This window comes from Nannobrachium achirus (assembly GCF_963921795.1).
Source record: "Nannobrachium achirus genome assembly, chromosome: 5".
NCBI classification, from domain to species: domain Eukaryota; kingdom Metazoa; phylum Chordata; class Actinopteri; order Myctophiformes; family Myctophidae; genus Nannobrachium; species Nannobrachium achirus.
In genome coordinates, this window is record NC_137814.1 from 39,850,091 (window position 1) to 39,865,216 (window position 15,126).

At 43.0% G+C, this 15,126-nt stretch overlaps 1 protein-coding gene across 5 annotated transcripts in view; it reads left to right on the forward strand.

Moving 5' to 3' along the window:
- The window catches only part of st3gal3b (ST3 beta-galactoside alpha-2,3-sialyltransferase 3b), a 69,390-nt gene that overhangs the window by 32,339 nt on the left and 21,925 nt on the right, over positions 1–15,126 (forward strand). For all 5 annotated transcript variants that reach the window (XM_080725160.1, XM_080725161.1, XM_080725159.1 and 2 more), the window contains 3 exons: positions 1,963–2,026; positions 2,580–2,675; positions 3,886–4,072. In XM_080725160.1, the coding sequence (XP_080581286.1) occupies positions 1,963–2,026; positions 2,580–2,675; positions 3,886–4,072 (347 nt within the window). The remainder of the gene's footprint in view (positions 1–1,962; positions 2,027–2,579; positions 2,676–3,885; positions 4,073–15,126) is intronic.

A 15,126-nucleotide genomic window follows, 5' to 3' on the forward strand; every position in this document is an offset into this window, starting at 1 on the left:
TCATATGCCTCTTTACATTGTTTAGGCTGCACTCCACCCAACAATGTGTGTGTATATGTATTCAGTGACAACTTCAACCCTCCGTCTATATTTCAACTACAGATTTTCCCTTGGCCCCCTGGAATAACGGTGTACACTAGCCCAACGTCTTAACCCGTGGCCATTCGTCTTGGGCTGCACCTTGAGACGTGCTTGTCTGAAGTGTTTACCCATGGTACTTATAACAATTAGCTCCCATGTTGTCCTCTAAAAGAGCTGCCTGCCCGTTGTGATGTTTCACTTTTCACCCTCTTGGATCCAGGTGTGGTCCGTTGGCCTTGTGTGTTTATACACCGCACAGGGTGATGCTTGATGCCAGACATCGACACCACATCCAAACAATAAGCCTCTGGTCTCTTCTTCTCTCGCTGCAGTGTTAATCATTATGTTTGTTAGCCAGGGGTGAATGGGGCTGCAATATGTCTTCAAATTACTGAGAGGCCCTGTTATAAACTCACTGTGTCACTTTCTGTCAGTGTCTTCTGCCTCTTGGTATTTTTATTAGACCCACCAGTTAACATAATCATTCAATATCAGAAAAAGGCCAAGTAAGGATGAGTTGTAATTTAATGACTATGGGATGATGGTAAGGGCCAGACGTTTAGGGTTACACCCCGCCACTCCGACATGTCTCCTTTCCGACATGTCTCCATTCCGACACTAACCCTATCTCTAACCCTTACCCTAAACTTAACCTCTATGGAAGTGTCGCCACTCCGGCAATAAGAAGTCAATTTCGGAGTGGCGACATGTCGGAATGGAGAGCGACACCCGACGTTTAGCCTGCTCCCATTGCAGAGCATCTCCCCAATCCCACTATGGCAGTCCGATGTCAGGACAGGCGTAACCTCCGTATAAGTCGAGGATAGTTGTGAGTCTGCAAAGATGGGAGATGAAAAGCTCAGGCGTATGAAAACCGGGCCTAAAGAGGGAAGAGGCAAATAAGTGTCTTCATTATACAGGAAGCATGACTCCACCATAACACCCTGCGGAATATGGCAGGAATGCGCGCTATGGCTAAACAGCCCCGTTTCTCACTCCACCACCGGAGGTGTGCCTTCCTGGCCGCACGGGGAGGGCAAGCTCAACATTGCCCACTTCACCAGGAGAATGTGCTTGTTTGAAAATGACATTCCTCTCTGAGTGCTTTTATGGGTTGTCTGCCTCAGAGTACAGACATATACCCTGACGTCTGTAGGTCTGTTTCTCCACCAAGCACAGATTTTTTTTTTCTCCCCAAGCTGCTGTCACCACCTTGGTTGGCGGTCGATCGTTCGTCTCCTTATCTATAATTGAATAAACGGAGAGATGTTCTCTCCTCCACTTCTGACTAAGACCACCTAGACTGCCGCGTCTTTATCTGTGCTTTGAGAAGTCCTTGACAATTTGTTATTAAATGAATCCCACTTAATCTCTTTTTCAAAGGCGAATACAGCTGAGTTGAAATATCTTATTCGTATAGCTATAGGGCTATTCAATCAGGGATTACTGAACATGAACTACTGGCTCCTATAGCTAGAAACAACGATCCAGCCTCTTCAACTTCGATGTGAAACTGGTTTGCTGTTTTTTAGAGAGAATTTGTTAACCACAAACCCTAGCATCCCTATTCCAGGCATGTCATAATGGCCAAAATATGTGAACATTTGGGTGGCAATTGCAGATCTACAAGCTCACAGCTTGTTGCATGTAGACCAGTTAATATTAGCAAAGAGATTTGGTATAGAGGGGGGGAAAGGAGGGAACAGGTATAGACTCCTGGGCGACCCCAGTCAACAAAGTATATGAGGTTTTCTGTTTTTTAGTCAATTTAAAAGTTTTGTCAATTTGTCATTTTAGCATCTTATGGACTCTACAGATCTCATTTTGCTCAACTTAACATTTCATTGATGCCTCTTCATTTCCTTGTATTTTCCTCTGCAGAGCGAATTATAGATATCATTTTAACAGCCACCAAAAACTATGGGCTTGGAGAAGATCTAGACAGGTAATTACCGCTAGTAATTCTATTTGCCCTCACAATATGGGTAAATTAACGCACCTGTTTTTACATTTATTTTGATATGTTTATTTTGCTTTGTTGTCCACTAATATGTTCCTTCCTCAGAGCACAAGTTTCCCCCTGGCTGCGTTGCCTATCCAGGGCCTGCAAAACGTAGCCTAGCACAGCTAAACAATCCACCCATGTTAGGCTATGCAAAACAGGCCACTCCTGTAAACTTTGGAAGCCAATCAGGATGGAATATGAACAATCTGACATATCTGGCCACAGATTAAACGAGAGCTGGATTAAGAAACTCTGGTGGTTGGAGTTAAATTACGGATTGCGATGTAACAACAATTACTCTACTTTTACCCCAATAGCATAGCACTGCTAACCACACAAATTATACAGGTACCAATTTCTAGTTATTACTAATTTGAGCAGCAAAAAAAAACACAAGGCACATTTAAAAAATCCACTTTAATGACTTTGTGTTAGTTTTCTGCTCTGTATTGCTTGAGCCTTCTAACCTCTTGCCTTCTCCTGACTTCTCCAGTTTGAGTTGTAAGAGATGCATCATTGTGGGCAACGGCGGAATCCTGGCCAACAAATCTCTGGGCTCCAGAATAGATGATTATGACGTTGTAGTCAGGTGAGACATTGTCCTCAAAGCAATACAGCACCCAGAACATCTCCACCACACACACACCAGCATTGAAATGAGTATCCATTGTCAATACAAGTTATATAGAAAATCTGTCTGATAGATTTGTAAATGAAAAAGCATTGCCCAGATCCAGATGTGCCCAAAACAGCTCCATTTAAATATGTATTTTTTTGTCAGATGAGAAGAACATTTGCTGTGCCAAAATGAGCAAATTCAATGGAATCATTAACGGCTTTACCATAAATTTAGAGATGCTTTTCCACCTGACACAAAATATGAGAGATTTCACACACTTACCTGTTATACAGCCCCAAGTGTCTCAGCCAGGTAAATCTGTACCCACTCCTTACCTAACAGAGTTGAAAGAGGAGTTTTCCTCCAGCATTGTGAACATGAAGTCCTTGAAACCCATGCTGGCATTTCACAGAGAATCTGTCTGCTTGTGATGTGCAAGCTACTTCACTGTCTGTCACACCCACGTTTGTCATTGAAATGGCTGTAGTTGAGGACAAACGTGTAGAACTGCACAACAACATCCTCAAAGAAAGACACGAGGAGAGTTTTGACACATTCTGGATGTCATGTATTCTGAAAGACATGTCCTCTGCATTAATCCAGTGTGCTCAGAATATCCTGCTTTGGATCTACTTATCTCTGAAAGCTCCTTCTGGCATAGAAATAATAAAATCAAAGCAATGTTCCTGTGTAACTAACAAGACATTTGGCAGACATTCTCAGAGCAGAGCTAGCAACAACCATATCTGAAAGGGACATTTAAAGAAAGGAAATGCAGACTAGAGTCTATGATTAATTATCTTATTATTCATCCACATCCACACAGGTTATTTTTATTATTTTATTACTCAAATGTAAAAGATTGTATTCACAACTCTGCATAAAAGAAAAGGAAGACTTTAATTTGACCTAAATAAAAATAGTCTTAATAATAATGCAGCAGTGAAGTGAATAGAATTAAAAGAAATATGTTTAAGCCTTTTCATCTTTTGTGCTTTAAATGTGGCCCTCCTGACCAGAAGAATGGGTTCTTGGTGACAGAAAGTGGATTAGCAGTGCACAATGAGAATGTAGAAGGCAGTGAGGAGGGAAAGTGGGACAGGTCATTGTCACACGACACCTGTCGAAGGATAACTCGCACTCGAGTGTCAATCACTTCCTACCTCTTTGCTTGTGACAGGCTCAACGAGGCTCCGGTGAATGGCTACGGCAGGGACGTAGGGACCAAAACCACCGTTAGGATCACCTATCCTGAAGGAGCCATCCAGAAACCCGAACGCTACGAGAAGGACTCCCTCTTTGTCTTCTCAGCATTCAAACCCCTGGACTTCAAGTGGCTCCGGCAGATGGTCTTCAAGGAGAAGCTGGTAAGGAATAGGATGTTATAACTCCAGCTGTAATGACAAACTCAGAGAATGTTTTGATAATGTAGGGTTTCACAAGCATGCCCTCCTGAAAGTTAATTTATGATACTCAATCTATAATATCATTGAAGTTTTCTTTATCTATTTCTTCCTGTGCTCCTAAATGTTTCAGTATCTCTATAGTCATGTGATCAAGACATATATGTCCGATTTGTCATATGCAGGAGTTTGACTTTTTGTGACTTTTTCAGTCACTGTGTAGACTGAAAATGTATTGTATTATCCTTGTTTGCAGATAAACAACCCTCCAGCTCTGTAACTTGGTCACTGGGGGTTGAAAGAGCAGATTGGATTTTAGTCAGCGAAGTCTGAATTCCAGCTATTTTAGTGTTGATTTGCTTTGCAATATCCTCTTTGCTCTCTCGAATGGCCCTCGTTATAGCGTCAAGCGAGAGGGTTTCTCCGTGCTCCGCTTCAGATCTTTACAGGTTTATTCAGTCGACAACAGGAAAGTAACTTTTTTGCTTTTAACTTAAGGTTGTATTGTGAACTATTGGCAGTAACAGTAACTGTGTAACAGTATGTTAGAAAACATGGCTTTGGTCATATATTCTCAAAGAGATTACGCTATCTGTTGAGGAATACACGGAGCTCACGCTTGCACATCCTACCTCCTCGCCAGCAGACCGTCAGAACTGTACGCATTGAAATTTGTTTGAATATTTAGAGCAGGGGTTCCCAAACGTTTTTGTCTCAGAGTACCCCATGAATATTTTTTTAATCCGAGGCACCCCTACATTATAATTTTCACTCCCAGCACCTTATATTTATAGCATATCGTCGTTGTTGGGTGGAAACCTTGTACGTCCAAAACCGTTCGTTTTATATTTATCATCTATAAAATGTACTAAACTAGTGTTTTCACTAGTTTTGTGCGACAGAGGTTTCTGCCCGACAGTGACGATATTTTAGTGATTATGTTGCGAGGAAAACGTTGAGATAATAGCCATTTTGGTTAGAACTGACTGAAAATAACTTTGTACTTCAAGTTTAAAATGATACTAAATATCTTTTCAAGTGTCCAAATAAATTCCAAATATTATCTAATGATCTCGCCGCACACCTGGACTGCCGTCGCGGCACCCCAGGGTGCCCCGTCACCCACTTTGAAAACCCCTGATTTAGAGGAACATGTTTTTGTCTTTAGCAACCATGCATCAAATTATACCCATACCGAGAGTGTGAGGCTCTTTTTTTTATTGAGGGTCTAAGAGGCCAATATGCATTTGAATGCCCACTGTATAGTGCAGATGTTTTGAATAGTTTGAATGCCTGCTGTGGGACAGTCTCACAAGGAGTGTTTAAAATAACCATCAAGGCTTGTAAAAAGACTTTTACAGGTGTTGTTCTCTCTCCATGTAGTGTCACTCATGACACCGACTGAACTCAAATTCACCTTTTACTCATGGAGATATATACCGTATACTCTACATACGTACGGTATACTGTGTTTGTGTATGTGTGTGAATTGGGATGTTAGGGTTCACGTGGTTAATTACGCTTTCAAAGGCGATTCATTCATTTTCAGACTTGTTTTCATTCAGTTGGGATTGATAAGCGCATGTTTTTTTTTTTCTTCAAAGAACTATTTGACACTCCGCATTATGCCCAATGAGCGCCACGCTTGAGTGACAGTGACAATTGCCCTCTTAATCGGCGAGGACTGCCGGACAGCCTGAATTGGCTCCCCCTTATCTCTTTTAAGGGACCACTGACAGCAGACATTTTAATGGTTCTTCTTGTCCTCTCAACCCACTGTCACTTGGAGGAAAAGAGCTCACAGAGGCACTTTCCTTTCTCTCTTGTTAAACAGTCCCCTGTATCTCTATCACTCACTGTATAGAGTCCATTCAGTTCAAGGACAAAGGGGACAGACACTAAGCCAAGCCACTATTTGGAGTGAATAAAACAGCGGTAGTCTTAGTTACGGTGTTATTAAACATGTCCAACGCAGCAGAAGGGGTCCTGTTCTTTCGTGTGTATGTGTGTATCTGTAAGCGTGTACTCGTATTACTTGTGTCAAATATCAAATAATATAAGTGTAGCAGAATATGAGAAATAATACTTTTGAGGACGATTTTCCTGGTCCCCACAAGGCTTGTTTGTTAGGCTTAAAATGAGGTAAAGATTCCAGATTGCGTTAGGATTAGGAATTTAGAGCTTGGGTTTGGAGTTGATGTATTTGGTTGCGTGCCGGTGTTGCTTCTGAAAATAGGAGATCGACATCTATAATAACGCAGGCTTTAAGGGTTAAAAATGAAAGGGAAATAAATAAGATAGAAATGACATTTATAACATTGGCGTTGTTGGACGTCATTGATGTCCTCACAATTGTAGCAATACGTGTGTTCGTGTGTGCGTGTGCGTGCGTCTCTGTGTCTTGTTCCTGGAGAGAGGGTTTTTCTGTCCAATCTGGCAACTCAGTCCTGGGGAAGCTGCACACAGCTGTGAACCTTTCAGGGACCAGCAGCCAGCAGGAATTTTTACAGGGTTACATTTGTCATAATACTACACTCAGGAGAGACTGGGAGGGAGGGAGAGAAAATAAAGAGAAAAGCAGAATAAAATTGGATGGAGGGTAAGGTCAGGAGATTGTTGAAGTAAAAGAAAGGGGGGCAAGGGTTGGGTTCAAGTCGGACTAAGGCAGAAGGGATAAAAGAGGATGAAGAGTGTAAAGTGAGATGGGGAGTGTTGGATGGTATGGTAAAGAGGTAAAGTGAAATGGAGGCAAATGGCTCGGATGGCCCCTCAGCCTTTTGATAGAGGACAGTTTTTTTTTTCTGTTTGTGTCAGAGAGGGGGAAAGGACAGTGGAAATGACTGGGATAATTGATCTGGCCCCTCATGGAGACCAACAGAACGCGCTTTGATCTGCTGAGGAAGGAAGAATGTCTGTCACGAGTTTCAGTCAGAAAGGGGCGAAAGAAACGTAAAACATCTGACGTCCTGTGTTCTGTGCCATCATGACATGAGAATAAGAGACTGATAGATGTATTGTGCAGGCACCACTTTTACACTATAATTGTGAATTCTGAATGTCTGCTAATTCTAAACCGTGAGCCATTCTTTTTAAATGTTATAAATGCTGAGAGTTCACATGTTCAGAATGAAAAATATGTACATTTAGATAGTATCTTGGAGGCGATGAAATTGAAACTTTTGGGTCACCCAGTTACAAATATGCCTTGACACTGAAAGTTAGTTCTGTTGCTTCCAATGGTGTTTTTCTTCTTTCTTTTTCCCTGGATATGATTATTGTTGTACATGAAGTCAAAGACCTGGCGTGTCACCGTCGTAGCCGCTGTACCGAGTAGTGTGGAGCACTGTCTCACTCGGTACTTGAATATGACCCTAGTGTGTATGTATTAAGTAGTAAGTGTATCATGTTTAAAGTGCCTTTTTAAATGTTTGTCACATGACAAATGAGGCCCATCATTGCTGTGAATTCCTGCTGATGAAAAATGATGCTAGGGGCCCTGCTCACTTTAAGAGAACACAGACCTGTGCGCGGCTGGTTGCGTGCACACATGCACACAAACACTAGCTTGTTTACCTTTGGATGTGTTTATTCTTTTGCTGGTAAATAATAAAAGGAGCATCAAGTACAATTTTAGGAGAATCTGGTTTTGGGGGGGAAGTAAAAGTGGGTGGTGTAGAGAAGGCAACCATACTTTTCCAAACATATATGTTACCCTGGTAACATTATGTTTACTACGGAAACTGAATGTTTAAGCCTTTTCATTAAACATCTCAAAAGAGAGACAAAGTCACGTTAAATGACGGTTATCCAAGTTTCATTGATAGCCGACTTAGCATAAGCCCACTGCAGCAACATAAGTGCCCTACACGAATGCAGTGGTAACAATCGCACTAAACGCCAACGCTAAAGACATAAGCGCGCATGTGTTTTCGTCTGTGCATTTGTGTGTATGCGTTTACAGCAACCACCAGTCATCATCATTGTGCTGTCATGTTTTTGAAGCCCTTTTCACTGGGATAATACCAGTCAGCAGGTATGTACACCAATAAAGGAATGAGCCACTGTATGGAGACAATCGGCTTTACAGAATGACATGTTTACTGTTAGACATCCCGGCAGCTAATCCCCACCCCACACAGCCGCATGACCCCCCGTCCCAGTGCATCCCAGTGGGAGACTTAATGTAACTTTTAAAACAGTCGCCCCCACAGGAGCTTTGATGTCTGCTGTTCCAGTGGGAAGATAGCTATTGTATAGCCTGCACGCTTACAGGTGGAAGGAATGCTGGGCCTTTTCAGGATGCCCATCTCTCTCTGCTCCCCATCAGCAGCTGGTATAAAAGCGAAGGTGTGTTATTATTATTTTTTACCTGCCGCTTCTTGAACATGTGGGTGGCGAGCCCACTCTGGGATTAATGCGTCCGGCAGTGACTCATTTTGTTTGCAGTCGGTGTCCTGGATTATCCTGGCCCTTTAGGCTGATGGTAGAAGAAAAACAAACCGAGTGCTGGAGTACAGTCCGGTCTTGGACGGGTGAGCAGAACACAAATGAGCAAGGCAGTTTCGCCAGAACTGTTAGTATTTTGTACACACTAGCAAACATGCACATGCCCTTTGACTCACTCAGTCTCCCACTCACATGCACATCTCATAATCCTCCCATGCCGGAGATCCATGACAGACCTATGCTGGATTTTATAACCTGATCTCAGCTCTTGAGCTCCCAAACATCGTTCATAGTCACCTTTGTGGTTCTGTCATGACATCTACCACTTAGAAAAAATTACTCGGAGTAAAGTTAACAGTGTGGATTGAGGATGGTACCGTGTACAGAGAAATCACGCTTACAGCTTCTATAATCCCTCATGACCTCAGGCCATGTTTGTGTCACCTTGACTTCAAAGTGTGGCTGCACATGCAGTACAACTGTTTGGATTCATTGCCCAGTTAGATGGTGTATCCAGACATGATGTTAGTAGTGATTGTCTTTTTTTTTCTTCTTGTTTTTTACCTTTCCATATCTGCTCGATTTAAATGTTCCTCCTCCTGCACTGCACATGCCCGAGGTCCTCTCTCACACACAGTTGTTTGTATATATGTGGATATTTTCAAACAGCGCCAGTGAAGGGTATACAGCTAGTGGTAAACAGAGTCTGAAGGTGGAGCGATGGTGTTCTATCTCTGCTGTTTGTTTACTGGAGCTCTCACTGCTCTCCACAGCCCTAGACAGACTTGGTAGACGGGGAGCGAGGCCACTCAACTCTGAGACGCTGACCCGGAACTAGCTTCTCTTTGAAATAAAATGTCATTTAAATATTGCGATGAAATCAATATCAAGATTAATTCAATGTTAAATATACTGTAGGCCAGATGGCTTCCCAGTTCCTACTGCAACAAATTCATTGCTGCCAATCTAGACATGGCAGCAGATTGGGTGTGTGAGGAATAACATGTTGTAGCCAAGTCAGTAGAGGTTGGAGAGTTACTCTGGGACCAAGATTTTAATGACGTTCGGAGGCATTTCTAATAAAAGTCAAATTTAAAGTTGTGTAAATGTATTTGCTTTACTATCTATACGTTGTAGCCCAATGCTGCATTGTAACCCGATTGCTGAGGACAGAAATAGCATCTATATGGCTCGTTGTCAGCTAAACATCTGTGGTGAAAACCCAAAGTAGCATGCATACGTGCGTTCATAAACATTTACATACTTGTAAACACAGATTTGGAACATGAACCGAGTGACTAACAGAGAGTCCGGATGTCACTGATTACCATCAGTGTCGTTTTTCATCAATGAGTCACAGGAGAGGGCCAACTGTGATTAACAATCAGACCTATACACTGGTCTTACTTCTGCTGTTGTCCAGTAGTAGATGAATCACTGCCAATAGCAATCTATGTACATTATCTGTATACCTAAATTATGTTCTGAAGTGTTGAAGTTGTTACAGCAAGAAAAACGAACCCATTTACAGACTAGTTCTGGGGTCTTCAACGTTTTCAGGCCAAGGACCCCTTAGTTGAGAGAGAGACGAAGCAGGGACCCGCACAACCTGCAGCGTGAGGCGTTGTGAGCTTGTAGATCTGCTATTTTTGGCTACAGTTCTCAGAATATGGACGCTAGGGTTCAAGTTGTTAGCCTGTAGTAACTCTGACCCCCCGTTGAAGACCCCTGACCACCTTTTTGAAGGTTTTCTTGAGACCAAAGATCTGCTGTAGTTAAAAGGTAATGGCACCCCATTCCCTGTTGATTTGAAGACCCTCAGCTTTGTGATCGTCCCGGAGGTCTTCTCTGAAAGGTAGCCATGTCTTTGTTTACAAGTCCTCCTCAGGGTCAGAAAGTTCCAAGTGCTCCTATTGTCTTCACTGTTTGCTGTCATGGGAGTGTGAAGACACAGGTTTCACACACTGGATGACCTCGGAAGACACGACCCCACCAGGGTCATAGGTCATGGTTGTGTGTTGAGAAAAGCAAGGTTTAATTGGTGAATGCTTCAGATTCCTCCCAGAACAAAAAGAAAATGAAGCATCAAAGTTTGGTAGACTGTTCCTCCTTTGATGAGGTGCAGGGGTGTCGCAGCGGATTCTGGGCCCTGGGTACAAGGGTTCACTGCGGGCCCCCTTAGACTGGGAACGCATTATTCGCATTGTTTTGTGCTTTAACTATTGAAAAATCGTGAACATTTGCGCTAGTCTTTTAATATTTCAAATATTTTGAAAAACCTATGTTTCTATGTCAGTGGTGCACAAACCTTTTCATCTGAAGGACCCCCAAAATGATATGCATTTGGCCACGGACCCCCATCTCAAGATATTTAGTTCCAAGGACCCCCAGAAGCAAAATTTGAGTTGCAAATGTTTGCTTAAAAAATACAAATATAAAAAGATTTGCACACATTTTCACGACTTTTCAAAAATAGTAGATCTACAAGCTCACAGCGCGGCACTCAGTGCCGCCCTGTGATCTTGTATATCTGCTATTTTTCAATAGCTAAAGTATAAAATATTGAAGGTCCCTCCACATTGGGCCCTAGTAACTCAGTCCCACTTTACCCCACCTTGTGACACCCTTGATGAGGTGCACAGAATGAAGAGAATCACAGTAACCAAGAATCTGTTTGTCGCTCCCCCTCTTTTCAAACATTCTTAGTGAAACTTTTCCTGCTCTATGGAGCACTTATGTGGTGAGACGCTGTACCCTGTAAACTCTTTAAAGTCCAACATATACAGTGCTAATGACCTCCAGAAAACCTTAATTGCGGATTGTTAGCAGCTCAGTGCTGCCGTTTTCGTTTCTAAATTGTCCAAAGTCTACCTTCCGGAATCCTGTCGACCTTTATTTGGTTACCCTGTCATGTAAACTCCATAAACATCAAACAAAATCACATCCTTTAGATCACATTTCCAGGTCTGAAGAAACTAGATAGCACCAAGGTGTACGATCAGCTGCATATCGGAAAAGGAAGCCTACTTCCCTGAAGTCCATGACACCATCGCATCCACCTACAGCGCAAAACATTTGTTTGGAGTCATGGGGGAAGCCCAAGATTAGGCAAAAGGTTGTTTTGAATTGGCCATATGTCCTGGCATAGCGCTGAGGGAAGGCCAAAGCGTGTTTGTGTTTGTTTGCACTGAGGGTCTTTATAACCACCAGTACAAGGCCTACAGATGGGGAACATGTTGTTCTAATCTCTCTCTCCCTTTCTTTCGTCCCTCCAGTCTTCTCTCCGATTTTCTCCATATCTCTGTCCATCTCTCTTGGCTGTGAAAGCCTACATTTCTCCTCATTTTATTCTAACCTTGTGTGCTTTCTTAGGGTCCATTGGCACGTGCTTTATGCCTACTGAATCCAAACCACATCTAAAAACAATAAAGCCATGCTGTATAACTCCAAGCTCTAACGTCAAGCTGTTCCTCATTTAGGCTTTTCCATTTGCGCAGCGAAGTGCAACTGAGGTGGCTTCTATTCTGCTGTGGGCATCATACTGTACTATGTAGCCTAGATGGAATGCATGTCATGTTTATGCTCAGTCTGATTCTTAGAAAGTGTTCTATGAGTATGGTGTTTTTAGGAGTCCAGCGCATCCCTTCATATCTTGGATGTTTTGAATAGTGATAGTTGGGTGGAGGACTTGGCTGGTCATCGTGGCGATTACACATTGGTTAGGAATGTCCAGGCCTGTAAGCAAGCTAATCAGACATATTTCTGGTTCATGGGTGCCCCTTTTGTCCTCAGCCATAGATTGTCTTTAACCCCCTCATCCTTTCTTTTAGTTTCATCACTTTTTCCATAGAAGAAAATTATTCCCCTACACTTCTTTTGCAGCACGATGTGTCCATACTCTCCTCACCTTTCAACATGGTCTTGTTTTAATCCTGCTTGTTTTAAGTCCTTGTGGTGGCTCATCCTCAATGGTTTACATACATGTTCCTACTGCTTTGAAACTGCTAATCAAATACACTCAACATGTCTAGAAGTTCTGTTGTACTTTGCCCCGACTTCTGACATGGGGAGATTGTTAGTATTTTCATGATATTAGTTTAATCTGAGAGATGCATAAACAGCGAGTTCTCTGCTATTCAAGGATCATCGGGAGTATTTAAGTTGACACACTTGACTTTTTTCCCCTTTTACTCTATCTCAGTGTTATTTTCTAAATGAATTGGATCTAAGTAGGGTCTGTGTTATTGCTCGGAAGAGGGCTCTTTAGGACTCAGCGGTGTTGACAATCTGTACACACATCCTCTGACATTTTGGATGCGTGCATACAGGCCGACACACACCCAGCGTCTTTAGCTCTGTGTTAGAACCCATGTTTACTTCAGCTACTTCTCGGTATGTCCTGCACCTGTTTTGTAGCATTTGACCAGCGGCCAGTTGGATTTGAAGGAGCTTCAGTGGAAATTACACAAGTGTGGTCTTCCCTCCATCAGGAAAGCCCCTTTGCTCGCTCTGGCCTAACTTATTGTACCTCGACATCTTACAGGCTAATTACCCCTCAAGTCCTGTGAGAGCTTTCTGGAGTGATTTGATACCAAGATGGCGTGGAGGCTTTTTTTTTATTGGTTCATTGAATTTAGTGACCCGCAGAGTGTGGGAGTTTTTATACGCTTTTGAAAGGACCTAACCACCACCTCCATGCTGTGGTATAGTCTCAGTTACACATCCCACTGTGAGGCAAGGGACCGTGGCCATTGTTACCTTGACTCTCACGGTGCACCAGGTCCAGTCATCCATCAAGATACATTTACCTCCATGTCAAGTGTGGTCTCACAGGCACAGTGGAGAAGTCTCATGCATGAGAAGATGTGGCACTGGGCATGTAAAACCACAGGACAATAATAAAGCCATATTACTCCAGAAGCTTTTGGACCCCTCCAGCTAGGTGGCCTCTCAATCACCACCACCTTTATCCTCCACTTGATGGGCTCTTGATGTGAGAATGAAATGCCTCAAAAATCTGGCCGCGTGCCACTGTAGCATTGTGTGTGTGTGTGTGTGTGTGTGTGTGTGTGTGTGTGTGTGTGTGTGTGTGTGTGTGTGTGTGTGTGTGTGTGTGTGTGTGTGTGTGTGTGTGTGTGTGTGTGTGTGTGTGTGTGTGTGTGTGTGTGTGTGTGTGTGTGTGTGTGTGTGTGTGTGTGTGTGTGTGTGTGTGTGTGTGTCCTTAACTTACTGTCTGTTTAGGCTGATTACTAGTGTGTGTGTGCGTGCGTGCGTGCGTGCGTGCGCGCGTGCTTCTCCTTAACTTACCGGCTGATTACTAGGAGCATGTTGAGGATCTAGACTCTGAACTGCAGTTTTGCTTGGCTGCCTTGTTATTTTAAGATCAGAATCACATACTGCTTATTTATTCATTATTTTGTAATATTGAGCTGCATATAAAATAGAGTATACTAGTCCTTACCCGTTCAAAGATATGAGCTCCGAAATGATGTGCAGTGTGTGGGTTATGGGATGTGCACTGTTCACACAGTATATGAGGGATGGAAAGTAACTTTAACTGGTGCTTGCATCATAATATGTAGGAGCATCAATGTAAGAAATACCCGTTTCGTTTAATGGCTACAGAGATACTGTGTACCGATCTGCATGATTTTTGGACAACATCTGTAACCCCCCCCCCGCCCACACACACACACACACACACACACACACACACACACACACACACACACACACACACACACACACACACACACACACAGCTGGTTAAACATGTTGCCTCATGCTAGATGCAGAATAGATATGCCTCATGCTAGATGCAGAATAGATATAGATACACCATAAAAATGCTAATATACAGCATATGATTTGTGAAAGTGACAAACGGGCTTCACAGTTATGTTAGGTGTGTTCATATGCTAATGGTGATGCGATTTCAGATCAATTGCTCCAGCCACTGAGGAGAAACGCTGTGACAGACAGACAGACACTCAGACAGACACTCACTCAGACAGACAGACATTTGGAAAATTATATGTTTGATATGCGTTTGGTCTCATTGCTCTTGTGTCTCTTAAGTGCTGAAAGGTTGTTGTCTTTCATAGCCAAGGTCAACACAGGTGGAATTACACTTGCGTTGGAAAGACCCCTGCTTTTGGGATCTCTTTCTGCAGGACGAAGCCGTACCACAATAGCATTTGGTCCCCTAGCTATGCAAACAATTATCCTTCCCAATTAAAGGTTGTTTTAACAGGTGCTTTATTGGAAGGCACAGCCTTGTGCACTCACTTAAATCTAATAATCCAGACCAATTTAACCATAAAACTGTCGCAAGAGAAGGGAAACAGTCATTTCCTCTCCGACCACAGCCCAGCGACGCCTCAAACCGGCCCAACTACTCACTCCCCTTTGCGCGCACGCGCGTGTGTTTATGTGTGAGAGAGTGTGTGAGAGGTACATGACCACACTCCTCACCTTCCTGTTCTGTCTGTATTCACACAGTCTGTCAAATGCACAGCAGTGCTTCTCCTGACACAGAGACACACATTGTGTGTGTTTGTGGTCAACCCACT